The 27,732-nt window shown below is 43.8% G+C and overlaps 1 protein-coding gene across 1 annotated transcript; it reads right to left on the reverse strand.

The window, feature by feature from the left end:
- Window positions 1-436: 436 nt before the first annotated feature.
- DIRAS2 (DIRAS family GTPase 2) lies at window positions 437-27,732 on the reverse strand. Its single transcript, XM_079995870.1, has 2 exons — window positions 27,394-27,732; window positions 437-3,039 (listed from the first exon to the last, which is right to left on the reverse strand). The coding sequence occupies exon 2, from the start codon at window positions 2,997-2,999 to the stop codon at window positions 2,400-2,402; it is 600 nt and encodes a 199-aa protein (XP_079851996.1). The 5' UTR covers window positions 3,000-3,039; window positions 27,394-27,732; the 3' UTR covers window positions 437-2,399.

Raw genomic sequence — 27,732 nt, forward strand, 5'->3', positions numbered from 1 at the left:
AAATTAATCTCCTGAAGACATTTAATCTGGAGCAAATACTGTACACAATGTACTTTGTGTTTATGTGAACATCAGCAAAGAGGCTGCACACCTACATGTGTATACTCTCGACAGATGTTCAGATTAAGACTGAGCTGACATTTCTCCCAGATTCCTGAAAATATTCCCGCCATTAAAACAGGGGCTAATTTTCTGCCACTGTCCAGGGGGAAAGTGGGAAAAAAGAGGATTTCCTCCAGACCTTTTGAGAGATAGCTGTCCCTTACCTTGCCGGCAAGATATTGTGGAGAAAGCCTTAGGCAGTTTCCCTCGGGCCACATTTCCCAGAATGCCCTGGGAGCGACAGGTTGTGACATGGCCTTGTTCCCAAGGCATTCTGGGAAACTGCAGAGAGAAACTGCACTTCTGTGAGTGGCACAGGGTTGGGGTCTTGTTTGGTTTGAAATTGATTCCATTGCCACCCAACAAACGATCGAAAAGAAATTTCTAAATTTTGGGGCACAGCTCTAGTTCAAATGGATGTGTGGCAGTCAGGTGGGGCCTGCTGATGTAATGCCACACCCTCTAAATGCACATTTGTTCCATAAGGGTCAAATGTCCATAAAGGGATTCTGTATTCACCCTTGGTGCATCAGGCCTTGTTAAGTCTCTCCTACCTATTTCTCCTTGGACCATGGAAGGTAAACGGGCATAAACTGTGCACTCATATTGCAGGCATCTGCTTGTCTGCAATTCTCTTTGTATTCAGGCAAGGGGGTGCAAGGATTAAAGGGTTCACAGCATTAAAGTATTTGTGAGCAATGCGTATTCCAATGCGAAGGATGCCTTTAAGTAGCTTTTGGGTGACATTTGAAATGTAACGTGCGTGCTATTTTTATAGACACTTAATTGCATTTTCCAGCTTTTGATACACACACTTGCCAAAATGTTAATATGTTCTGCTTCAAAGTAGCTCAATCTCTTCACGATGCAGCTTTTAGTTTAAAAACAACAGCAGCAACATCTTGCTTTGACTCATGTACGGTGGTACCTCTGGTTACGAACTTAATTCGTTCCGGAGGTCTGTTCTTAACCTGAAACCGTTCTTAAGCTGAGGTACCACTTTAGCTAATGGGGCCTCCTGCTGCCGCCAGCACGCAATTTCTGTTCTCATTCTGAGGTAAAGTTCTTAACCTGAGGTACTACTTCCAGGTTAGCGGAGTCTGTAACCCGAAATGATTGTAACCCGAGGTACCACTGTACTGTAATGAAAATGTCATTTGGCACAGAGGTTTTGCCCTGTCCCTTCAAGATTCGCAACCATACTAAGTCCATCAGTTGCCCTTCCTGAACCCACACCTGTCAGCATATGAGATGCAGGTAATTCTGTGCTACTCCCTGATGCCACAACTGACATGTGGGAAGGCTGGATTTGGAAACCTGTGTCTTATCATATATCCCCACCCCTCAGGGACTGTCCCCAGCCCTCCAGCTTAAAGGAGCAGGGCTGAGTGCTGAGATCAATTTTTTTCTGTCCTCACAGGAAATACCTGATTTCTCCTAGCCAATTTGCTAAAATATTTTTTTTTTGGGGGGGGGCTGTTTACAGGTGCATGCGACTAATTCAACTGATACCCATATCAACTATGAATCCTTTGGAGAGTCGAATGTAATGAGTCTACTTCAGTATTATAAGATAAAAATAAAGAAATATCTGGCAAGTTGAGTGTTACAGATTTCACCCCTGGGTCAAAAACATTTCCTCTCCCTTTGCATCCTCATACCAGATAATTCTCATGCTACCCAGAACAGCTAATCGATAATGTTAGATCTATTCTCAAAGGCCTTGATATTTCATCAGGGGCATTAGGAAAATTACAAAGGTGGGGGGGGGGACATCTTAGTTCAGTGTTCATCAGTATCATAAATGATGTGAAGAATAGAGCACAATTCAGTGTAGGAGAATAAACTTGCAATCCAGGAAAGCTATGTTAACTTAACCCTAAATTGAGTTCTACTTCCAAATATATATTTTTGTAGATAAATACATCTTTCATTAATTCTACATATAGCATTAGCATAAAATTTTAAACTAACAACTCCTCATCTTTACATAGTGGCAACGATACCGGCGGGAGTACTTAGTTGTGGATATTTCATTTTCTATTCTCTCGAAAAGAGATATCGCTCTTCTTCTGGTAACTGCTTTGCTGCCGCTGCTGTCAAATGTCTAATTTATAAAAGGGTTGAGAGGTTGGTGGTGCTTTCACCTCACACAACTGTTTACTTCTGGTATATTTTGAAAACAGCTATTAATAAAACAGTCTCACATGTTTGTTTGTTTTCCATTGTGTACAGGTCTGAAACATGGTACAGTCAGAAGAAGGAGTCTAGATGGCAGCTCCGAGATAGTGCTATTTTCACATAATGACACATTTGCCTTTCAGCTTCTCTTTCCTTTTCTGTTGCTTGCTTTTTTTGCCGTCAATCTGTAAGCTCACAGTCCTGCGTTTCTCCAAGTTCAGCAGCTCCTGGAACAACTCCTTCACGTTGTGGTTCATCTTGGCAGAGGTCTCCATGAAGGCACACTTCCACTTTTTGGCCAGGGCTTCTCCATCGTTGGTCTGTACCTCTCGGTTGTGGTCCTCGTCGTTCTTGTTCCCCACCAGCATGATTGGGATGCTGTCTATATCCCCTTTGATTTGGCAGATCTGTTCGTAGATAGGCTTGAGTTCCTCCAAGGACTGCCGGCTGGTGACGGAGTAGACCAAAATGAAAGCATGTCCTTTGGAAATAGACAAACGCTGCATGGCAGGAAACTGATGACTCCCCGTTGTGTCAGTGATCTGCAACGTGCATATGCTCTTATCGCAGCTGATCACCTGCCTGTAGGTGTCTTCAATTGTAGGGATGTAACTGTCTCTGAAGGTGCCTTTAACAAATCTCAGGACCAAGGAACTCTTGCCAACTCCTCCTGCTCCAAACACCACCACCCTGTAATCATTGCTTTGTTCAGGCATGGTTTTTCAAGCTTTGCGCTGCTCAACGAGGAAAAGAAACCTGCATGTGGGAAGAAATAGGAATCATCTATTAACAATTTGTGGGGGGAGATAGTTCAAAATAAATCCAGGACGCTAGAAATGGGAAACATGAGCTATGTTATCACACAGTGTGAAAGATGAGGCTCTTCCTTCTCAATTTTAGACGCCCATCTTTCAGTACAAAGCAGATCCGTAAATTTATATAACTCACTGTCTTTCTATGATTTTGAGACTCATGCAAAGAGGAAGTGTTCGCTATTGGTAAATTGCCACAGAGAGCAGCAGACACTGGAGGATAACACTCGCTCTACCTTTTCAAATGGAAATGGAGAAACCCTGCCCCAAATTTGGCCTGCCAAGCAGTTTCCCCCAAACCACACCCACCTGCCTCATGTCTGGCATCATTTGTGACATCAGGTGTGGAGTAAGAAGAGACATGGCACTAAGCTCCCCATTGCTTCCCCGTGTTGGTAATAAGCAGCAGCACTTAGTGTTGAGCAACGCCACGCCACCAACTTCTATCTGTTTACACCAACCACACATCTTTGGGTTTGCTGAAATGCAGGGGTGGCTCATAAATAAGGGTGAGCCTTCTAATTACATATACAGTGGTACCTCAGGTTAAGTCCTTAATTCATTCCGGAGGTCCATTCTTAACCTGAAACTGTTCTTAACCTGAAGCACCACTTTAGCTAATGGGGCCTCCCGCTGCTGCCGCGCCGCCGGAGCACGATTTCTGTTCTCATCATGAAGCAAAGTTCTTAACCCGAGGTACCATTTCTGAGTTAGCGGAGTCTGTAACCTGAAGCGTCTGTAACCTGAGGTACCACTGTAGAAAGTTCTCCAAGAGAAGCCAGCCAGCTCCTGCTAAGATGACAGTCAACACTAGACCACTTTTCTATGTGTAAGGGAGAATTCAATGCCATGCTTCCCATTGAAATGATTGCCCCTATCGTACCCCTGTAGAGTATTCTGGGGGGACAGGTTCTCCCGACACACACCCCCAAGCCAGTTTTGGGGAAGGGATCATGGAGACAAGGGGAGCAGAGAGCCCTGCTGCATTTCCACAGGGTTTTTGCAGATGGGATTCATTCGTGTCCATTCCTAGGCCTGTAAATATGGGTTTTAAAGTGCTGAAGTGGATTGGGTGCCTTCTCCTGCTAATCTTCTGCCCCCACCCCCTCAAAAAAGCACTGCAAAAAAGCCTCTGTGCATCCACAACCAAAAAGCACATTTGATAGGGTTGTATTTACAGTTGTATCAATATTATTTTGTAGCCCCTGTGGAGCTGGCTACGTAGAGACTGTGTCACACGTTCTCTTGTCTTGCTCCCTATATAAAGATCTCAGGGACGAGACCATCACGCCGCTCCTATCTGCCATCCCGGGCCGCTCTTGTGAAGCCAAATTGTTCTCACTCCTGGCCGACCAGAACAGCTCAACAACAGAGAAGGTTGCCAAATTTATCGAGAGAGCAATGAGACTGAGAGCTGCTATCTGAATGACATCAGTGTCGTTACCCGGATTCCTCGCCTAGGATCTTATTATTATAATAATTACGTTTTATGATTATTATTTATTACCTCTGCCAAGTTTTAAGTACTGAGATTATTAATTTATCTGCATCTGGTTATTATTATCTTTCTCCCTCTCCTGACCATCCCTCCGAGGTTATATTTATATTTATAATCTTTCAATTTGGCTGGTCTGTTTACTTAACCGAACTGGAACAATCTATCAGAGAAAAGGCCACCACCCATGGGACAGAGGGTCGTGGATGAATGATAATCCAGCTTCTACCTAGGGTTTTAATAGGTCATAAGATTTTATGGTAACTATATTCGTAATGTATTTTTGTCAGTGTTTGTCCTTTGATGCTATGGCCTGTCGGCTACGCAAATAAAGTCTATTCTATTCTATTCTATTATTTTGTAGTGTTAAGCCAATGCACAAGAACACAAGTATGCCTCAGTAAATCATCACCACGCAAAATGTGATACAGCCTAGGACTCACGTCCCTATGGGACCGCCTCTCCTGGTATGCCCCGCGGAGGACCTTAAGGTCCACAAATGACAACACTTTGGAGATCCCAAGTCGCAAGGTGGTTAGATTGGTCTCAACTAGGGCCAGGGCCTTTTCAGTACTGGCCCCGTACTGGTGGAACGCTCTGTCACAAGAGACTAGGGCCCTGCGGGACTTGACATCTTTCCACAGGGCCTGCAAGACAGAGCTGTTCCACCTGGCCTTTGGGTTGGACTCAGTCTGACCCTGATGTTTCCCTCCCCTTATGGTTTTGATCTATGGGCTACTATTAAAATGAGGCTACATTTTAAATTGTATTTTAACCTGCATTTTAAATTGGGTTTTTTTTTCTTTCTCTTCTCCCCCCGCCCCTTATGTTTTTATTGTAATTTTACTGGTGTTAGCCACCCTGAGCCCAACTTTGGCCAGGGAGGGCGGGGTATAAATTATTAATTTTATTATTATTATTATTATTATTATTATTATTATTATTATTATATATGGGCATGCATTTTGTGTGCCTTTTGTGTGCGTGCAGCATTTTGTCCACACACACTTGCAGACGAGGACGGAAAGAGTGGGGCAGAGAACATGCGAATAAAATGAAGGAGCAGGAAGTGCTTGCACGTTGCACATGCTCCAATCCTGTACAGTAGTACCTCGGGTTAAGTACATAATTCGTTCCGGAGGTCCGTACTTAACCTGAAGACCACTTTAGCTAATGGGGCCTCCTCCTGCTGCTGCGCTGCGCCGCCGCACGATTTGTTCTCATCCTGAAGCAAAGTTCTTAACCTGAAGCACTATTTCTGGGTTAGCAGAGTCTGTAACCTGAAGCGTATGTAACCTGAAGCGTATGTAACCCCAGGTACCACTGTACAGTGGTACCCTGGGTTACATATGCTTCAGGTTACAGACTCCGCTAACCCAGAAATAGTACCTCAGGTTAAGAACTTTGATTCAGGATGAGAGCAGAAATTGTGTGGTGGCGGCAGTGGTCCCATTAGCTAAAGTGGTACCTCAGGTGAAGAGCAGACTTCCGGAACGAATTAAGTACTTAACCCGAGGTACCACTGTAATTAATTTTAGAAAGTAAAATCAGAGAGAAGCCATGGAGGAACTAAGTAACGAAAGGAGAAAAACTCTTTCACCCCAATTTCCAAATTAAAATATTTCCCTCTGTCTCTAGCCTAATGCAGAAAAGCTGGAAGTGTTCTGGGCCTGATTCAAAATGTATCGTAAATGCCAAGATTCTGCCTCGTTGAGCCGTTAGAATGGGACTATATCTCAGCACAATATGGAGAAACAGGGATGGCATTACAGTTTCTCATATCCAATCGAAGTGTGAACTCCCCAGAGTATAATGTTAAAGACAAGTGGGCTGAGAAAATGCTAAGAGAAAGGATAAGAAAAGGCTCTAGAAGGCAAAGAGAAAGTAGGCGTCTAGTTCGTGTCACAATCCAGCCTACAGGAAGAAACAAGAGCGGAGGCAGTTAGAAGGAATTCCCCCCCCCCCCCAGAGGATAACACTGATTAAATCTATGAGACAGCTGCTAACTAGGGCTATGGCTTAGGCAGAGCAGTAAAGAAGAGCCGTGACGACGAATAATGTCGCAATCGTGATTACAGCTAAAAGGACAAGGCAGATGGGACAATGCATCTTCAGAGCTTGCCAGAGCAGGGTACGAATAGCACAGAGCCAAGGGGATGACGGTGTTGTGGTGATTCTCTGCATAGCTGTCAACTTTTCCCTTTTTTTGCGAGGAATCCTATTTGGGATAAGGGGATTTCCCTTTAAAAAAGGGAAACATTAACAGCTATGGTTCTCTGTGTTGAGCATTTTTGCTGGTCGATCTGCCCTTGCCCTAAAAAGGGGGGGGGGGCGTGCAATTATGCAATGATGTCCTCCAAGTCAACAGGAAACTTATTATTGCCATTAATAAATTAATTAAATGTAATGTAATTAAATTTATATACCACCCTTCGTCCAAAGATCTCAGGGCAGCCGACATGATGAAAATGTAAGGTAAAAACACAAATAAATAGAACAAAAACAAAACAAAACAATAACCCCCCTTCCCACAGATACATTCAAAAGGCTGTGGAATATTAAACAGCCAAAGGCCTGGTTGAAGAGGAACGTTTTCACCTGACCCCTGAAAATATATAATAAAGGCACCAGCCGAACCTCTCTGAGGAAGCCATTCCATTTGGAATTTGAAATCCCTCCCTCACCCCCGGTTTACTCTCATGTAAGAGTTTTGCCGTGGTCCTTGGCTTTTTATTATTCCGAATAAACTTAAGAGCAACATGCTGCCATTTATTTAATCGTTGACCATTTATTTTAATTGGCAAGTGCTGGAACAGAAAATTGATTCTGGTACCCATCTTAATCACTGATATTTTTGCCTGGGGAAAATAAATAAATAAGGAAAGTGAGGCTGCAAGATTTGTCAATTAATTGATTACATGAATTCATTAAAAATGCATTTAACTAAAAAAAAATTATATGGGAGGGGCATTTTTATTTTTAAAATTTTAACTATTTCTACAAACCACAGGCAGCATGTGCCATTTTTGGAGAGACATTGTACCTTCTCTCTAACACCCCGTTTATAGTGCTACTGCTGAACTACAGTACATACTGTACATGCATCATCTAAAAACAGAGGATGGGGTTCACCTAGTGAAGTCTGTCAGCGGAAGCCTTGCACAAAGAAAGAGGGTCACAATGTGGTTCCCCCTGATGCTCCCCCAAGATTGGCTCTGGAGTATGGTTGCCATTTTTCACACAATGAAAGTCTGGAGAAAAAGGTTGTTGAGCTTTTTCTGGCAAAGTTGTTGAGGAAAAACACCAAAAACGATACTGCCAACATGGGTTGCCATACATCCAAATTTTCCCAGACTCCCTCCCCCACCCGCAGTGGCGTAGCGTGGGGGGTGCAGGGGGGGGCCGGCCGCACCGGGCGCAACATCTGGGGGGGCGCTCGCCGCCTCCAGAGTCGCCGAAGAGCCTCGGGTGCAGGCTGTAGCAGAGCCCCATGTCTCGCAGAACCGACGAGCTGTGCGCGCGTCCGGGCTGAAGGCAGCGGCAGGCAGCGGCTCTCAGCGCTCACCGCAGTCCCCGCGCATCAGGGAGCCCCTCCTCACAGCCCCGCCGCCGTCACTGCTGCTGCAGCTGCTGGGCCATGTTGCATTTTCCTCGCCTCTCTGCCCTCCTCTTCCTCCGGGCAAGTGGCGTCGTTCGGGTGGCAGCGCCAGCGGCAACTCGCCTCAGATCACCTGACACGGACCCGCCGCCGCCGCCGTGGCTATCTTACCGTAAATACCCCAGCCCAGGCAGCAGCAAGAAGAAGCTGGCAGCGGCGGCAGGTTAGGGGTTAGGGGCGCAAATTACTTGCCTTGCCCCGGGTTAGGGGGCGCAAATTACTTGCCTTGCCCCGGGTGCTGACAACCCACGCAACACCGCTGCCCACCCATGATTTCCAACCGGACACTGCTTCCAACTGCAGTATTCCAGATATGTCTACTTTGGAAGTCAGTATAACTCCCCAGAACAGTTTGTCTGGAAAGCAGAGGACACATCTATCTGGCAAGCTACAATACTTGTGGAGATGAAACATTTGTAATAGCGAAGTTGAATTGCACTCATAGTATACTCTTTTTTTGCATCCAAATAGATGCAGATACAAGGGACGCGGGTGGCGCTGTGGGTTAAACCACAGAGCCTAGGACTTGTCGATCAGAAGGTCGCTGGTTCGAATCCCCACGACGGGGTGAGCTCCCATTGCTCGGTCCCTGCTCCTGCCAACCTAGCAGTTTGAAAGCACGTCAAAGAGCAAGTAGATAAATAGGTACCGGCGGGGAGGTAAATGGCGTTTCTGTGCGCTGCTCTGGTTCGCCAGAAGCGGCTTAGTCATGCTGGCCACATGACCCGGAAGCTGTACACCGGCTCCCTCGGCCAATAAAGCGAGATGAGTGCTTCAACCCCAGAGTCAGTAACGACTGGACCTAATGGTCAGGGGTCCCTTTACCTTTACCTTTAGATGCAGATACAATTGATATTTTCAAACTCACAGTCACACAGTTGGAAGGGAACTCAAAGATCCTTTAGTTCAAGGTAAAGGTAAAGGTAAAGGTAAAGGTAAAGGTAAAGGTAAAGGTAAAGTCCAGTCAAAGGTGACTATGAGGTGTGGGGTGGCACTCATCTCACTTTCAGGCCGAGCGTTTGTCCACAGACAGCTTTCCAGGTCATGTGGGCAGCATAACTAAACTGCTTCTGGTTTCTTGTGATGTCACAAAAGCACTTGGCAACTGAGTGGATATAAAGGCAGGCCAAGGGGAAAGCCCTTTTCTGTTTCCAGCAGGACACACCTGGCAATGGGTGTGACATTCAGCACTGCCCAGGTTTCTTCCACTTGAAGGAGGCAAACTGGTGAACAGAAGGAGGCAATCCTCTGGCAGTGGGATGCTAGGGAGCAATAATAAGGTAAGTTTGCTTGCTTGAAGGCTGCTGGTATTTGTGGTTGGAAGCTGGCTGACATCTTATGATGGTCCTAACAGTAGCTTCTAGGACAACGGGACACCGTGACGGAAACCAGAGTGCACGGAAATGCCATTTACCTTCCTGCCACAGTGGTATCTATTTATCTACTTGCGCTGGTGTGCTTTCAAACTGCTAGGTTGGCAAGAGCTGGGCCAGAGCAATAGGAGCTCACCCGTTGTGCGGATTCAAACCGCCGACCTCTTGATCAGCAAGCCCAAGAGGCTCCATGGTTTAGACCACAGCACCACCCATGTTCAACCCCCTGCTGACACAGGAAACACTCAACTACAACATCCATCCTTGACAGGTGGTCGCTGTAAAAAAACCTCCAGCGAACTTCACTACCACATGAGACAATCTGTTCCACTGTCAATCAGCTTGTATCTTCAGAATGTTCTTCCTAATCTTTCGTTGAACGTGATTAAACAACTAAGATTTCTTTAATTGGGTGAAAGCCGTAAGAAGAACATAAAATCCCTTGGTGCCATCAGACTGAAGGTCCACCTTGTTCAGCTTTTTGCCCCTATCACTTACAGTGGTACCTCGGGTTAAGTACTTAATTCGTTCCGGAGGTCCGTTCTTAACCTGAAACTGTTCTTAACCTGAAGCACCACTTTAGCTAATGGGGCCTCCTGCTGCCACCGCACCGCCAGAGCACGATTTCTGTTCTTATCCTGAAGCAAAGTTCTTAACCTGAAGCACTATTTCTGGGTTAGCGGAGTCTGTAACCTGAAGCGTATGTAACCCGAGGTACCACTGTACTACTGCACCAAGAAGCTTCCTTAAGAGTGGTTAACAGAAGATGTGTTGAATTGAAATTGGCAGAGCATTTTACAAAGGAGTTCAAACCTGGGTGGGGTAAGCTTGCTGCACTGACTTCCTCTTTGCCTCAGTATGACTGGATTGAAGATCTGCTGCTTCTTGTTGGTGGCCACTGGTCAGCAATATGCCCAGGATCAGCAGAATTGAAACAGCCATTCCCTGTGCCCAAGGATCTAGTATTAACATTATGATAGTGCCATTTCTATTTTTTGCTCTTATGGCTAATTAGGCTTAACTGTCTTCAACTCTGTCTGATCCTTTATGAAATTTATCAACTAGTTATCAGCATCAGGACGTACTGCAGCAACTCTAGAAATTTGTGTGTATATTTTTTTTTATTAAATGTTCTGTTTTACTATTTAAATTTTTAAATTTTTATATCCTTAAAATATCAATGACTTCCCTTCTTCTCTTTCCCTGGCTCATTTTACATATCATAAATCTCTGCATATTTTACAAAAACTATACCATTCAGTATTCCATTATTACTTCCATCAGAACTTATTTACATGGTTGAATTTACCTTAATGCTGCCAGCATTTTCAGCTGTACACAATTATTTCCCATATATTTAATAAACGTTTTCCAATCTTCTCTAAACGTTATGTTCTTCTTGTTTTCTTATTCTCTATGTTAAGTCTGCAAGCTGCGCATATTCTGTCAACTTAATTTGCCATTCTTCTTTGGTTGGGACCTCGCTCATTTTTCATTTTTGGGCTAACAAAACATGGGCCACAGTTGTTGCATACATTTTGTTGTTGTTGTTGTTGTTTAGTCGTTTAGTCCTGTCCGACTCTTCGTGACCCCCTGGACCAGAGCACGCCAGACACTTCTGTCTTCCACTGCCTCCCGCAGTTTGGTCAGACTCATGTTTGTGGCTTCGAGAACACTGTCCAACCATCTTGTCCTCTGTCGTCCCCTTCTCCTTGTGCCCTCAATCTTTCCCAACATCAGGGTCTTTTCCAGGGAGTCTTCTCTTCTCATGAGGTGGCCAAAGTATTGGAGTTGCATACATAAATAACCTTTTCTGACACCTGGGAATTTCAGTCTGAGCATCAACTCCATAAATTAACTGGATGTTGCATGAAGAAATATTTTGGGGTTTTTTTATTTCAGGTTAAATACCAATTTCCTTGTGAAAAAGCAGAAAGATAATTCCTTTGGGCTATATTGTTATATGCCATGTCCATAGCTGTCAACTTTTCCCTTTTCTTGCGAGGAATCCTATTCAGAATATGGGAATTTCCCTTTAAAAAAGGGAAATGTTGACAGCAATGCATGTGTCTAAATGAATCTCCTAGTTGCTGGTAAGCGTGTGCATTCATAAGGTTTTGCATTTGTTCCATGAAAGAGTCACTTTTAGTTTAACCTAATATATACTCTTGACTTGACGTGTAATGTGGATTAAGACTCACAGTGTATATATAGCCTCTGCTACTTAGGAACTCTTTTCACATTAACTGACTCTGATAGGGAAAGTCCTAATTTATTAACTAGGTTTCTCTTTTTTAAAAAAAAATATCGCTATAATATAAAATTATCGTAAGTGAGCATAAGTAATGATTAAAGAATCTCTCTAACGAAATGTTTAATTACAGGCCCTGAGCAGGCTGATTTAAAAGAAATCATTGCATTCCTCTCACTGACTTATGCTATTTTTTCATTCAAGAAGTAACTGCAGAGCATTAGATTTTGGGAGCATGATCAACCTACGAAAACACTTGGGATACTCTGTAGGATCAGTTTTTCCCTTCCTTTATGGCTAGTAGAGATAACAAGGCAATATCCAATTCAGTCATACTCAGAGCAAGACCATTACTGAAGTCGATACTTTTCCATGGATCTGAGTATGGCTATCACCCATTGTTTATTTATGTGGTGTCTGGCCTGTTTTTCACACTTTTATACACTGCGCTGGAATCTTCTGATTACACTTATTAGGAAGAAGAAAAAGGCTGATTGACTGTAAAAATAGTGCTGGAATAAATGCAAGGACCAGGGAACCAGGACTAAAAAGTTATGTCTTTTATTTTGGACTCCCTAAAAAGCCCTATTCATAACCCAAATGCTCTCTGTAGAGCAGGGGTTGAGAAGCTTTCCCAGTCCAAGACCCACATTCCTTTGCAGGGAGATGCGGGGGGAAGGGAGTTGTGCAGGGCCAGAGGCAAAGGTTGCCCAAGGAATGGATGCAATCCTTACCTTTATATAGTAGTAAAAAAGGTAAAGGACCCCTGGATAATTAAGTCCGGTCAAAGGTGATTATGGGGTTGCAATGCTCATCTCGCTTTCAGGCGAGGGAACCGGGGTTTGTCCACAGACAGCTTTTCAGGTCATGTGGCCAGCAGGACTAAACCGCTCCTGGCACAACGGGACACCGTGATGGAAACCAGAGCGCACAGAAATGCCGTTTACCTTCCTGCCACAGCGGGAATTATTTATCTATTTGCACTGGGGTACTTCTGAACTGCTAGGTTGGCAGGAGCTGGGACAGAGCAACAGGAGCTCACCCCGTTGCAGGGATTTGAACCACCAACCTGCTAATCGGCAAGCCCAAGAGGCTCAGTGGTTTAGACCACAGCGCCACCCACATCCCTAGATAAGTATTATCCCTACCCCACAGCGGTACCTATTTATCTACTTGCACTGGTGTGCTTTCGAACTGCTAGGTTGGCAGGAGCTGGGACAGAGCAACAGGAGCTCACCCGTTGCAAGCCCAAGAGGTTCAGTGGTTTAGAACAAAGTGCCACCTGCTCCCCTACTCTACAGTAGGCTACATTCTAGCCATACAAAAGGCAGAGTGTTATGTACTGAAGTTCTCACCCTGGGCCAGCAGGGGGATACTGTAGATAGTTTTCACTCAGGTCCACATATGCAAATAAGGGATTGAAAGTGATGTTCAGTGATTGGATAGTTACAGAAAATGGTTACTGTTGTGTTCTAGTGGAGCTCTATATAAGCAGGCTGGCTGAACGCTTCAGTTCAGTTCTGTTCTGGCCTGTGAATAAACAAGAGCTGTTTGAAGAATCGCTGTGTCGTCCGATAGGTTCTCCCACAACTTAACACAGAGGTTTCTACGCCCGCCCCCCACAGGCACACATTTGTCTATCTGGGAAAATAAGATCCATTATCAAGGACATATTCCAGCCAGGCAAAAACACTGGGATGACAGGAAGTACAGCCATCAAGGGCTGTGACCTGGGGACATGTGGACTGGAGCCAGGCTGCCTTCAGTCTCCAGATCCGAAGTTCCCCATCCCCACTCGAGAGAATTTGCACACTGTCCTAGGTTTTCAGAAACCAAGAATAAAGGACATGTATCGAGGGGACAGTCACCTTTGGGTGGACTTCAAATAGTTGCCCACCCCAAGGATAAAATATAGAGGATGGGGGTTGGTAAATAATAAGCAAAGCATAGTTTTTTCTAAGTGTGTATATTCTGTAAGTGTGAGATATTCTGCCTTGCGGGTCTTTTCATCTGGAAGATGGGCTCTGAGTGTTCATGCAGAATTTCAATCGGGACGATTAATAATTCACAAAGAATTTTGTGAAGCATTTTAAGTACAGGACTGCAGACCAAGCCAAGTCACACCGAATTTAGCTGTAAAGCACAAGCTGACTGATGTAATGAAAAGTCTCCATTTGAGGTTTTTTCCCTGAGCAAACAAAAATTGGTACTCCCTTTCTGTCCAACACTGCGGCATCCTCGATAAGATCCTAAAACTAGTTTCTTCAGAGAGGCTTTTTTTTGCTAGTTGTCTGTTGGTAGAGGAGATGATTTCGTAAGCAATTTAATGAACATCAGCGTTTACCAATCTTCTCCAAATTTTCTAAGTACCCTGAACTGATGGACAATTGACACTAGAGAATACGAGTGATTGTAATACGGCAGAAGTGATGATCTCATGCCATGTAGCACAGAGAATAGAAACATCTGTTGCATCACATACTCAGATAAGGGTTCTTAAAACAACAGGATTCTTTTGCTTTGGCAATCGTTGAAGTGGTGCTAAATAGTAAGTTTATTTGATATTTCTATGGACAGCTCCGATGTATGGAAGTGAAAGCTGGACCATAAAGAAGGCTGATCACCGAAGAATTGATACTTTTGAATTATGGTGCTGGAGGAGACTCTTGAGAGTCCCATGGACTGCAAGAAGATCAAACCTATCCATTCTTAAGGAAATCAACCCTGAGTGCTCACTGGAAGGACAGATCCTGAAGCTGAGATTCCAATACTTTGGCCACCTCATGAGAAGAGAAGACTCCCTGGAAAAGGCCCTGATGTTGGGAAAGATGGAGGGCACAAGGAGAAGGGGATGACAGAGGACGAGATGGTTGGACAGTGTTCTTGAAGCTACCAGCATGAGTTTGACCAAACTGTGGGAGGCAGCGGAAGACTGCCTGGCGTGCTCTGGTCCATGGGGTCACGAAGAGTCAGACACGACTAAACAACTAAACAACAACAATGGACAGCTCCTAATGGACTTTGCACACTGTTGCTTAAGAGAACACACATTCCCTCTTCTTAGTGCATCAGTGGTGCCATTATTGTAGTGGCACGATAATCAGGCCAGTCTTTGCTTTTGAATTTTAGGAGCCTTGCTAAGTAATCTCAATAAGTTGATGGAAACTCATTACAGACTACCCTCAAGTGCCATAAAGAAGAAGGTCATCGTTAATAGTTTGCTTTCCTAAAGGTGTGTCTAAACAGCAGCTTCCTGCATTTAGGGGTGGGCACCATTAGGCTTCTGTTCAAAATTAGAATTGTCTGGAAATGCACTTAAGAGTCCCTGCAGAAATGCTGCACGTTAGGAGATGTTAGTGTTTCATGTATCATTTTAGAATAAAGAACCAAACCCATGAGGCCTCATTCAGAAACCTTGAGACACCAGAGTGCAAGACAGATGCATGCAATTGTGCCCAAAGTGGTATGTTAATTAAAAACATGGCTTTGGACCACTGTATAATAATGATGATAATGATGATGGTGATGATGATAATAATAATAATAATAATAATAATAATAATAATAATAATATATTTATACCCCGCCCATCTGCCTGGAATACCCCAGCCACTCTGGGTGGCTTACAGCACATAAAAAATTGTAAACATTAGACATTAAAAATTCCAGATACAGGGTTGCCTTCAGATGTCTTCTAAAAGTTGTTTCCCTGACATCTGATGGAAGGGCAACCCGCAGGGCAGGCGCCACTGCAGAGAAGGCCCTCTGCCTGGTTCCCTGTAACCTCACTTTTCGGAGGGAGTGAACCGCCAGAAGGCCCTCAGAGCTGGACCTCAGTGTCCAGGCTGAACGATGGGGGTGGAGATGCTCCTTCAGGTATACTGGGCCAAGGCCATTTTGGGATTTAAAGGTCAGCACCAACACTTTGACTTGTGCTCAGAAACATACTGGGAGCCAATGTAGGTCTTTCAGGACAGGTGTTATATGAGCAGGTAGGGTCTCAGCCTGTGTACCAGATGGAGCTGATAAACAGCTGCCCTGGACACAGAATTGACCTGCACTTCCATGAAAAGCTGTGAGTCCAAAATGACTCCCAGGCTGCGCACCTGGTCCTTCAGGGGCACAGTTATCCCATTCTGGACCAGGGAGTCCTCCACACCTGTCTGCCCCCAGTCCCCCAAAAACCATCCTTCTGTCTTGTCAGGATTCAACCTCAATCTTCAGATGCTATGATGATCACTCGTGGCTGGTTATGAGATCAGGACATAAACATATTTTCATAAAAAGTCAAGGTTTCATAAGAGAAAGCATTTTAAAGTAAAATTATACAGTAGTGCCACCTTGCTAGGGCTGCTAATTTTTTTAATAGTCCTCCCATACCAGTTCATAACCAATTCCTGCATTTATTTTCTTCTCCCTTGCAGTGGGGCTTAAATCAGATTATTTTAGCTTACTACATGTTCTGGCACTCAGTGGTTGCCTGTTCTGACTGTCTGTTCTGCTTCTGAAGTGCTCGTAGTGTCCTCAAAGAATAGGTCAAGGACATTTAAACAGGAGGGATAGAGATTTAAGATTACAAGGAACATTGAAGTATAAGGGGATGGTTTGACAGTGCAACTAAGCACTTAGAGACCTTGTGGGATCTGCTGCCACAGGGTCAAGCTAGATGTGATGTTAAGCACATAAATATAGTTCTGTGGTTTTTGTTATGCACACCCAGGTGCAATGAAGCACAGACAATCCTAGAATAAGTCACAGAGTAGCAATATTGGGATGAAATTGGGCCACAGCTTTGTTGATTACAAATGCCAGAACTTTTCGGCATATGCAGATTAATGGTTGGTAGGGGATGACCAAGGTTAAGGGTCACCCTACAACATTTATCATATCCAGGAACCTCATGTGATTATTGGCAGAGGGCTCTAAGATCTGCCAGCTCCTGAGTTGGGTGTCTGGACATAAAACACCCCTCTGGGTTTGGGGATACTTCTGTGCTTTCAGACTCCATAATAATAATAGTAGTAATAATAATTTATTATTTATACCCCGCCCATCTGCCTGGGTTTCCCCAGCCACTCTGGGCGGCTTCCAACTGAATATTAAAAACAATACAGCATCAAACATTAAAAACTTCCCTAAAGAGGGCTGCCTTCAGTTGTCTTTTAAAAGTAAAATATGGTAGTTGTTTATTGCCTTGACATCTGCTGGGAGGGCGTTCCACAGGGCAGGCGCCACTACCGAGAAGGCCCTCTGCCTGGTTCCCTGTACCCTTACTTCTCACAATGAGGGAACTGCCAGAAGGCCCTCGGCGCTGGATCTCAGTGTCCGGGCTGAATGATGGGAGTGGAGACGCTCCTTCAGGTATACAGGACTGAGGCCGTTTAGGGCTTTAAAGGTCAGCACCAACACTTTGAATTGTGCTTGGAAACGTACTGGGAGCCAATGCAGATCTCTCAGAACCAGTGTTACGTGGTCCCGGCAGCCGCTCCCAGTCACCAGTCTAGCTGCCACATTCTGGATTAATTGCAGTTTCCGGGTCACCTTCAAAGGTGGCATGAATGAGGAGGGGACCATGGTCAGGAGAACTTTCTGGAGTCCACCACTGGGCAGGGTCTAGGCCAGGGAGAGGCAAGGTTATACCCTTGCCCAACTGGTCAGTTTTAAAGAATCTCACACATACCTTAAAGGCACATCAATGTTGAATGCATTCACACCATTAATTTCACATCTACTTTGGCCATTGGGGGCTTCTGAAGAGGATCTGGACAGGCATCTGTTGGGCAGGGGCGCTGAGATATAAGGCTATCCTGATACAAAGAATCTGATTATCTGTTTAGGGCCACTTATTAGATGCTGTGAAATATATCACAATTGTGCCAGTAAGTACTGACAGCAGCATTCTCAGAGGCCAAACAACTCTACATTGTGTCTTCACACACAAATGGCAGAGAGGAATAGCCCCACCAGTCCATCATTCATTGATCACAGGGCTTCATTTCTGATTAAGCAAAGCAGCTGGCATGTTTTCAATGAGCAGTCATTAATACTGCTATTTTGAAGGCCTAAGTAGCAAGAGAACAATCAGTTCTGGTGTTCCATATTTCCAGCTGAGCTAAGTTTAATCACAGAGGATGAAGTATTCATACCAGTAGCTGACAACATCCAGCCAAACCATCTTCTAAAAACCATATGAATTCTGTGTGGGCATACAGGGGAAATGCATTTGATGCTTAATAATAATAATAATAATAATAATAATAATAATAATAATAATTTATTTGTACCCCGCCCACTCTGGGCGGCTTCCAACAAAGATGAAAGATACACTAAAATGTCACATATTAAAAACTTCCCTGAACAGGGCTGCCTTCAGATGTCTTCTGAATGTCAGGTAGATGTTTATCGCTTTGACATCTGATGGGAGGGCGTTCCACAGGGCGGGCGCAACTACCGAGAAGGCCCTCTGCCTGGTTCCCTGTAACTTGGCCTCTCGCAGTGAGGGAACCGCCAGAAGGCCCTCGGAGCTGGACCTCAGTCCCAGAACGATGGGAGAGGAGACGCTCCTTCAGATATACTGGACCGAGGCCGTTTAGGGCTTTAAAGGTCAGCACCAACACTTTGAATTGTGCTCGGAAACGTACTGGGAGCCAATGTAAAAAATATCGAGTAAATTTCAGTATAATTTAGATGTTGCATTTGCCATAAAATATAGTCTAGTTACAAATGAGATGCCCTTTTCTCTTCCCAAAACAAGCTGAAAATTCCGTTGCAAGGAAGCCACTTCCAGAGAAAAATGCTTGCTGCACTTGTCAATCATTTTAATACTGTGGTGAACACATCAAAACCAAAATACTACAAATTCAGCACCAGTTGTTATGCAGTGCATTTTGGGAACTGGCCAAGTCTATGGAGTTCCTCTTGAACTATGTTCAGAGTTTCAGATGCATCCATTAAATGTGGGCGGGGCATCTGCAAATATTACATGGTTTATATTAATTTTCTTTTGGTCTCCTCACACACTTCAATACAAGACTAAGTTGGTCTATCATACCAATTTGTCACACCATGATCAACCAAGATATTAAGATTCTCCTCAGAGACAATTCTCTAGATACCTCCACTGTTATGTACTGAATTGAATAGGATCCAAAATGCAGCAGTCTGATTGGTCCTAGAACAACAGGATTCAGAATGCAGCAGTCTGATTGGTCCTAGAACAATAGGATCCAGAATGCAGCAGTCTGATTGGTCCACAGGAGCCACCCAATCCAGCTCCAGGTGGAAGTTAATCCGCAACCTGATTGGCCTACAGGAGAATCCCGGAATTAGCCAATCGCGTGGGGCCCATTGTATAAATAATGTATATAAAGCAGACATTCTGGGGGAACTTCCATTCCTCCTCACCACTACGAGCTGAATAAAGAGCATGAAATCCACTCTCAACTCTGAGTATATTTCATCCACCAACAGAAAAGAAACAGGTGATTATGTCAGACAGTGTCAGAGACTGTGCTGAGGAGGGGTGCACTAAGGAGGAATGGTGGGAGCCACCCCCCCAACCCCTACCCGAATCCTGATGCTGATCCTGAATCTTCCCAGGAGCAGGAGGACGGTATAGATTTGGAACAATGGTTTGCAGGGGGGCATAGTGCAGAAGGAGGAAGCTTGGAAATATTGGATGGGGAACAGCTAGCAGAAGATGCACTGGGAGAGAGAGAGTTAACAGATTCACAGTCTCTGGACAGCATTCGCCCCCTTCTCCAAAGACACAGAGAGCTCAGAAAGTGTTAGAACAGAAAGCAAAGAGGGTACAAGCTCAGATTACAAAATGTAGGAGTGATGTACATTAATAGGGATGGAATGGGGAAGTGAGCCTTAATTGGGAGCAGCACCATTTCTAGTAGACGTGTTCTTTTTTCTCTCTCCCTGTGATTAAGGAAGAATCTAACTGGTAAGACGTTCCTTTCATTTGATCTCTTCTTATTTACTGCTACGGGGAAGGAAGCCGATTCCCTGAAGCCTGACAGACAGGGCCTTTGTGGTGGTGGCACCCGGCCTTAGAATTCTCGCTTTGACTGGTACAGAGTATTACAGTCTTTACTTTCAGTGCCAGACTGAACAAGGACAGTCAGATGCAAAAAGCATTCAGGGCTCTTGCACCTTTAATATATATGCAGAATTTGTGTCAGCGCGGGTGGCGCTGTGGGTAAAACCTCAGTGCCTAGGACTTGCCGATCGTATGGTCAGCGGTTCAAATCCCCGCGGCGGGGTGAGCTCCCGTCTTTCGGTCCCAGCTCCTGTCCACCTAGCAGTTCGAAAGCACCCTTAAGTGCAAGTAGATAAATAGGTACCGCTTTATAGCGGGAAGGTAAACGGTGTTTCCGTGTGCTGCGCTGGTGCTGGCTCGCCAGAGCAGCTTCATCACGCTGGCCACATGACCCGGAAGTGTCTCCGGACAGCGCTGGCCCCTGGCCTCTTAAGTGAGATGGGTGCACAACCCCAGAGTCGGACACGACTGGTGCGTACGGGCAGGGGTACCTTTACCTTTACCTTTACAGCACACTACAGGAATCTAGTCTAGATGTAACCAAGGCATGTGTTGACTGTAGCCAAGTCCGTTCTCTCTAGAAATGGACCCATTTGCCACACCAGCCTAAGCTGAGCAAAAGTTCTCGTAATCTCAGCCACCACTTGTCTCGACCATCTAGGAACAGTGCCAGTTCAGTACACTCCCAAAATGTAAACTTCATATTTCAAGAAGAGTGGAATCTTTTCCAGAACAAGTGGATATTCTATCACTGGACCAGCTGTCTTCATAATCAAGGACAATTAAGTTTCTGTTTGTTCACCCCCATCCATCCCATCAATGGTATCAGAGAATGGCTGAGAACTTCCACAGCCTCTATGGGCTGAGAATAAAGGGAGATTATGGATCTACATGTCACCTGCATGTTGCTGACAACCAACTCCAAATCTCCAGACAATCCCATCCCCCTTAGTGGTTTCTTTTAGATGCTGCTTTATCTTTTTTTTTTTTTAATACATTTTTATTCAAGATATACAATTACACACATCGAAAAACAAAAAACAAAATACACTTATTAATAAACATATTGATTCTAAATAATTTACATAATACATTATATTCTCTCCCCGTTTATACAAAACACAAACAAAAACAAAACACCAACATAAAATTCTCTATATTTGGGCTCTGTTTAAAAGCCCTGGACTCCCTTCCACCCTTTTGGTAAGTATCAAATAAATTCCACGATCACGTATTTTCTTTTTAATCTTAAATATTAGTTTTTCTCTGTAAGTGTTAATCCAAAAACCGCCAGTGCTTTCTACAATTCGTTTCCAATATATTTCCAATATTTACTCCAATTTTTTTGAAATTTCTGTTCATCATGATCTCGTATTCTGTCTGTTAATCTAGCAAGTTCAGCATAGTTTACCATTTTAACCTTCCAGTCACTTATGCTAGGTATAATTTCCGTTTTCCAGTTTTGCGCCAACATAGTTCTTGCAGCTGTGGTGGCATAGAGGAATAGCATTTTGTCCTCTTTTTGGATTTCTTTACCTGGCATAGCCAGCAAGAAGGCTTCAGGTTTTTTGGGAAAAGTGTATTTAAAGATTTTTTTAAGTTCGTTATAAATTAATTCCCAAAAAACTTTCACTTTGTTAGATGCTGCTTTATCATTGTCCTAAATACTGAGTTGTCTTTGTCTTTGTCCATGACAAAGGTCCGTATAGTAAAAGCTATGGTTTTCCCAGTAGTGATGTATGGAAGTGAAAGCTGGACCATAAAGAAGGCTGATCGCCGAAGAATTGATGCTTTTAAATTATGGTGCTGGAGGAGACTCTTGAGAGTCCCATGGACTGCAAGAAGATCAAACCTATCCATTCTGAAGGAAATCAGCCCTGAGTGCTCACTGGAAGGACAGATCCTGAAGCTGAGACTCCAATACTTTGGCCACCTCATGGGAAGAGAAGACTCCCTGGAAAAGACCCTGATGTTGGGAAAGATGGAGGGCACAAAAAGAAGGGGATGACAGAGGACAAGATGGTTGGACAGTGTTCTCGAAGCTACCAGCATGAGTTTGACCAAACTGCGGGAGGCAGTGGAAGACAGGAGTGCCTGGCATGCTCTGGTCCATGGGGTCACGAAGAGTCGGACACGACTAAACGACTAAACAACAACAAAATACTGAGTGGTTTATAAATACTCATCAATCAATCAAACTAGTAGAGAGGACAAGAAGGAATTTTGCAGGATCTCAAGCAGGTGTTCCCCTAGGACCACCTTCAGGAATCTCCTCTTCCCAAACGGCAAGATCTATTGTGTGCCAAGGCCCCATGACCCGCAGTTCCTAAATTGATAATAAACACACGGACACGAGTATTTTGGTTTATGGTTTCAAATAGGCCATCATCATCATCATCATCATTATCATTTATTATTTATTCTCCGCCCATCTGACTGGGTCTCCCCAGCCACTCTGGGCAGCTCCCAACAAAATATTAAAAACATGATAAAACATCAAACATTAAAAACTTCCCTAAATAGGGCTGCCTTCAGATGTCTTCTAAAAGTCAGGTATTTATAAAAGTCAATTTATAAAAAATTATTTTATAAACTGCAATTATAATATAGTCACCCTAATGTTCAAAATTAATCTTGGGAGTCTTTTGTCCTTTTTATGACAACTTGTGAAAGTTAATGTCCTGGCTAGTGCCTGTTAATAGCAATGGAGTCGCCTGAAGAATTCAGAACAGGGCTGACGCTATGAGGTTTAATCCCTGAAATTATCATCATTTTCCAGTGACAAGATTTAAGTTCAATTCAAAAGGGGGAAAGTAAAGAAACAATCGTGCGATTCAGCGAGTCTCATTACTGCCTAGCATTGATTTTCAGTCAGAGCCGCTGAGCATTAGTGGAAAGAACCTTATGCAACCTGGAAATTGATGTGCTTTCACCCATGCTGTTGCTTTATGGAACATCCATCTTAAAAAGGGGGAAGGATGCTAGCACTGTAGTATTCACTAGTCATTCTGACACAAAATCTCTCTCCCTGCTGCTTTAATGCAACGTCTATTGGATTACCGGGGTTTCCAGAATGTGCTGACAGCATCTCAGTTAAGGAATGTAGAAGATGGAATCTAGCTTCCCTTTTTTCCACATTTCACTAACTCTTTATATTCCTTGGCTCCTGGCTGATGCGTATCAGCAAGTAAATGAAAAGCAATATCCTCATTTAAATTATGACATTCTTGTTTCCAGGTTAAATTTATTATTATATGTTGGAGGGCTCAATTTAGATGAAACGTTCACTGTTTCTCGCCATCAGAATAAGATAATTTCAATCAGCCTTGCACCAAAGGAAACTATATTGTGGTGCTAGAATGTATCTAATTGTTTTTCCAAATTATTTTAAATTGCCTGGGTGACTCAGTTGACTGCCATAGATTTTATAATGGGCATCTTTAGCTGAAATGTGTATTTTGGAAGCTAGGGAAATTGTTTGGGCATCCAAGTAGACACTATTAGTGTGACTGCGACTCATTTCACCACTGGAACAAGACCACAGTATCTTGCACTGCCTATCAAACTGCCCCACATATTTTTCATGCCATCCAGAAATTCTGCCTTGAATTCAATGGCCATAGTACCTGGTGGGTTTGCATTTTGAACTGTTGTCCAAGCACTACCCGTGCAATAAAGAATTGTATTGGAAATATATGTGGTTTTATTTTCTTTTGCAACACACAGGGAAAAAAAATACAGTGTTCTCTGAGGCATGGTTTAAAAGAAAACAAATAGAATTCCAGAAATGGAAATTAAATGTCATAAATGATATTTCTGCAACACACCTGCCTGAACCAGGAGAAAAAAAAATGCTTTAGGGAATAGAATAAAATAAATGGACTTCCAGTGGAAAGCAGGTTCTATACCTTATGACCCACCAGTGCTGGAGAGGGGGATGCAATAGGAAGCTAGGAAACTGTTTAAGAGCAGGTCATATTGTTTGCCCATTTATGCAGTGGGCTCCAGAGTCTCCAACTGTCAGGGACTGAGCAGAGGAGGAGGCATGGCGGAGACTGCCTTCCCCTCCTGACCCTTCCAGGGAGGAGGAAGAGGAAGACAATACAGTGGTACCTCAGGTTACATACGCTTCAGGTTACAGACTCTGCTAACCCAGAAACAGTGCTTCAGGTTAAGAACTGTGCTTCAGGATGAGAACAGCGGTGCGGCAGCAGCGGGAGGCCCCATTAGCTAAAGTGGTGCTTCAGGTTAAGAACAGTTTCAGGTTAAGAACAGACCTCCAGAACGAATTAAGTACTTAACCCAAGGTACCACTGTATAGATTTACAGCAGAGATTTGAGGGAGGTCACAGCTCAGAGGCAGATGAGACGAAAAGTTGGGAAATAATGGGAGAAGAGGAGGCAGAACCGGAGCGGCAACTGGCTGACATGTTGTCACGAGAAAGCATTCTAGACCCAACATCTCCCAGAACCTGGCAAGCCTTAAAAGTAGGAGAGCAAAGAGCTTGTAGACAGAGGGCACGTAGGAGCACCCGTAGAGGAGATGGTGATGACGAATGAGGAAGTGGGAGAGACAGGGGTTGGAGATTAATTTGGGACAATGCCATTATCCAAGAGGCTGGGGTCTATAGCCTCTCTCTGTAAAGTTTGAAATAAAAATGGACTGTAAGAAACTTTTCTTTGTCTTTATACTTTCCTGGGCAACCAGCCGGGAGCTGCTGACAGTATCCTAACATCAACAGAGGTCTTTCACATCACCTATGACCTGATAATTTAAACTGGGGGTTCGAGGGAATGAGCCTGGGATGTCCCCCATGCAGATCAGGTGCTTTACCCCTGAGCTAAAGACCTTCTGCCAATAAATGCAGTTCTGAAACCTTTAACAGTGGTTCTCAACCTGTGGGTCTCCAGAGGTTGTTGGACTACAACTCCCATCATCCTTGAGCTCTGGCCTTGCTAGCTAGGGATAATGGGAGTTGTAGTCCAACAACATCTGGGGACCCATAGATTGAGAACCGCTGCTTTAACACCTTATCAGTCTCTACAGCCACAGCAGGCGCTGTAACTCTCCAATGGTTTGACTTCCCCCACAAAGGCACACTCCTCCATTGTCTCCTGAGACAGATGCCAACAACAAAATATGATGTATCTGAGCACATGATGCACAGAAAGAACTCAAATGGAGCTAAGGCCAAACATGCGCCAAGATCTTTCATCCTCACGTGTACAGAATCACAAAGTTGGGTGGATCTCCCAGGCTTCTCCAGCCTAGCACCCTGCAAGAAGATCCTTCCACATACCAGAAGAGAGAGTTCTCCCATTTTTAAATACATCTCAACTCCAAATGCTGGATATACACAACACAGGAAAGCCACTAATGTCATATTCTGAGCACAGCTGGCTGCTTAATGATGGAAGCAGAACAGAGCCATGGCCTGACCCACCTTACTTACGTTGTTTTTGTGAAAGTTTCCATGAAAGAAGATGTCACAACCACCCCAAGTCTATGCTGGAATGCTCTTGTATTTAGGAAGTTTTTCTAACTCATCTGCCGGCGGTTGAGTGAACCAATTTTCCCTGTTCTTTTTTCTGACTTCATTTGAAAACTAAATATTGACTCCACCTTCAATTAAGAAGTAGCAACGGCTGTCATGGGAATTAGAGGAGTTCTGCAGACTAAATCTGCGGTGTCAGGAGATGAAATCCAGCCGATTAAATGTCCACAGATAATTGTGTTTCAGTTCGGTTGGGCTGGATTTTTTTTTTTTTTTAATCTGGGAAAGATTTCCTTTCTTAAATGAGCATAAGAACCTAAGAGGATTCCCATTAGATCAGCCCAACAGCCCATCTAATTCCTGTTTCCCAATGGTCAAGGAGATTCCCACGGGAAGCCAACTAAGCAGGATATGAGGGAAAGAGCTAGGATTCTGTAGCTGGAATTTAGACTAGTATCCATTTAGAGACATTTAGACTCGCCTTAACTTCTATTAAATTGACTAACCCCTTTTTAAAGCTGTCCGTGTCAGTGGGAAGTAATTTCATAGGTTAACAATGCAATGTGGAAATAAATATTTCCTTTTATCGGTCATTAAGCTTCCAGAAGTTATCTTCATTGAATGACCGTAGGTTTCTGGTATTATGAAAGGGGGTGGGGAGTATTTCTGGCCACTTTCGCTACACCATCCGTGGCTCAGTTTGTAGAGCATGCAGCTCTTGATCTCCAGATCATGGGTTTGAGCCCCACGTTGGGTTGGACTAGATGACTCTCTGGGTCCCTTCCAAGGCTCCAAATCTATGGAATCTATGAACCATGCATCATTCTGTCATTTCTCCCTTACTTGCCTTACAGCTGCAGTTTCTTGAACCACAACAAGCACAGCTTTCTGGGCAAATCTATTTAATAATTATTCACAACTTGTGTGGGGTTAAATGTTACAGGAAAAGGTGCCAGTATGTGCTAAATTCAGCTGGATAATGGTGAAGCACTTTCTAGATCTGCAATACTTCCAGTGGGAACATTTTTTCGTATGTTTTATAGGGCTATAACATGGCCCCTGTACAACACCAGGAATCCATACTCCACACACATAACTAAATTCTGGCTGCAATTCCGTACAAACTTGGGAGTAAATCTCTTTGAATTTAGAGGAGCCTGCATTGCAGGGGGTTAGACTAAATGACCCATAGGGTTCCTTCAAACCCTACAAGTCTATGATTCTATTCTTCAAAAATAAAATAAAATAAAATAAAGCAAGCTTAATTCCAAAAATTCAACCTTGCAAACTATATGGTTATATGGGAAACAAGCATAAATGCATATTTGCATAAGCATGTGCATTCCTATTAAAAATAACTACATAGGCATGCAAAAGTACAAAGAAAACACTTTGTGAATCTTCACTCCTTAACGTATTTTGCTTTAAGATAATGAAGGAAGTCTAGATAAAATAACTAATTTTCTTAAACAGTTCTTTGTTTTGATTTCTTTAGGGGCTAACGATTGATCAAGCTGTTCAAAGCAGGAGAACCAACCCATCTCTGTTCAAAACATGTCAGGGACTATTTGTTTAAAACTTACCAACCTGCACTGCCTTACTCTTTGGCTTCGAAAATATTCAGATCCATTTGCCAGGGCTCTCTCTCTCTTTTTTCAGAAACAGAAATGGTCCACGAGAATCTAACCCCGAAATGTATCACCTGCACATTTTGAAAGATGCAGAGCTATGAACTTCTCCCTTACTAGCATTCCTCCCTTTTGCATTTCGAAATGTTTCCATTCACTAAGTTTCCCCTCTGGTTTTTTTTTTTTTTTAAAGAAAATAATCTTGTATTACTTCCACCCCTTTTCCAGCAGGCAGATGGGTCAAAACATTCCTCACATTTCATTCGGGTGAAAATTGTAGCCAGTCTTGTAATGTGCATCCTGACCATTCTAGAGAGAGTTTATTAAAAAATAAAAAATGAGGAGACTTACCTGAGAAGAAGACGTCTGATAAATATGCTTCAGTTTTTGCCTGTCATAGTAGCTGAGGTAGAGGCTTTCTGCTGAGGCTGGGAGCTGGCTGTTTTTTAGTTCTCCCAATCTGTATCCCTCCTCCTTCCCTCTTCCGCTTTACGTCCAATTGGTGGCTGTTCTTTGGTGCTCCTGGCGTTTCTTGTGCTTTAGTCACGGAGATGCCAGCTCCCTCTCTTCATCTCCGGGTCTCTGGGCCGTGGTTAATGCTTGTGTCCCTCCAGTTACTCCCTCTCCTCTCTGTGGCAGAACAGCTCTGGCTCCGGCTGCTGCATCATCTGCTACTAATACCTAAATGGC

The sequence above is a fragment of the Podarcis cretensis genome, assembly GCF_951804945.1.
Source record: "Podarcis cretensis genome assembly, chromosome: 11".
Taxonomy (NCBI): Eukaryota; Metazoa; Chordata; class Lepidosauria; order Squamata; family Lacertidae; genus Podarcis; species Podarcis cretensis.

What these genes read in the sequence shown, in the direction of transcription:
- DIRAS2 (XM_079995870.1), bottom strand. Translation starts at nt 2,999, where the DNA reads ATGCCTGAACAAAGCAATGATTACAGGGTGGTGGTGTTTGGAGCAGGA.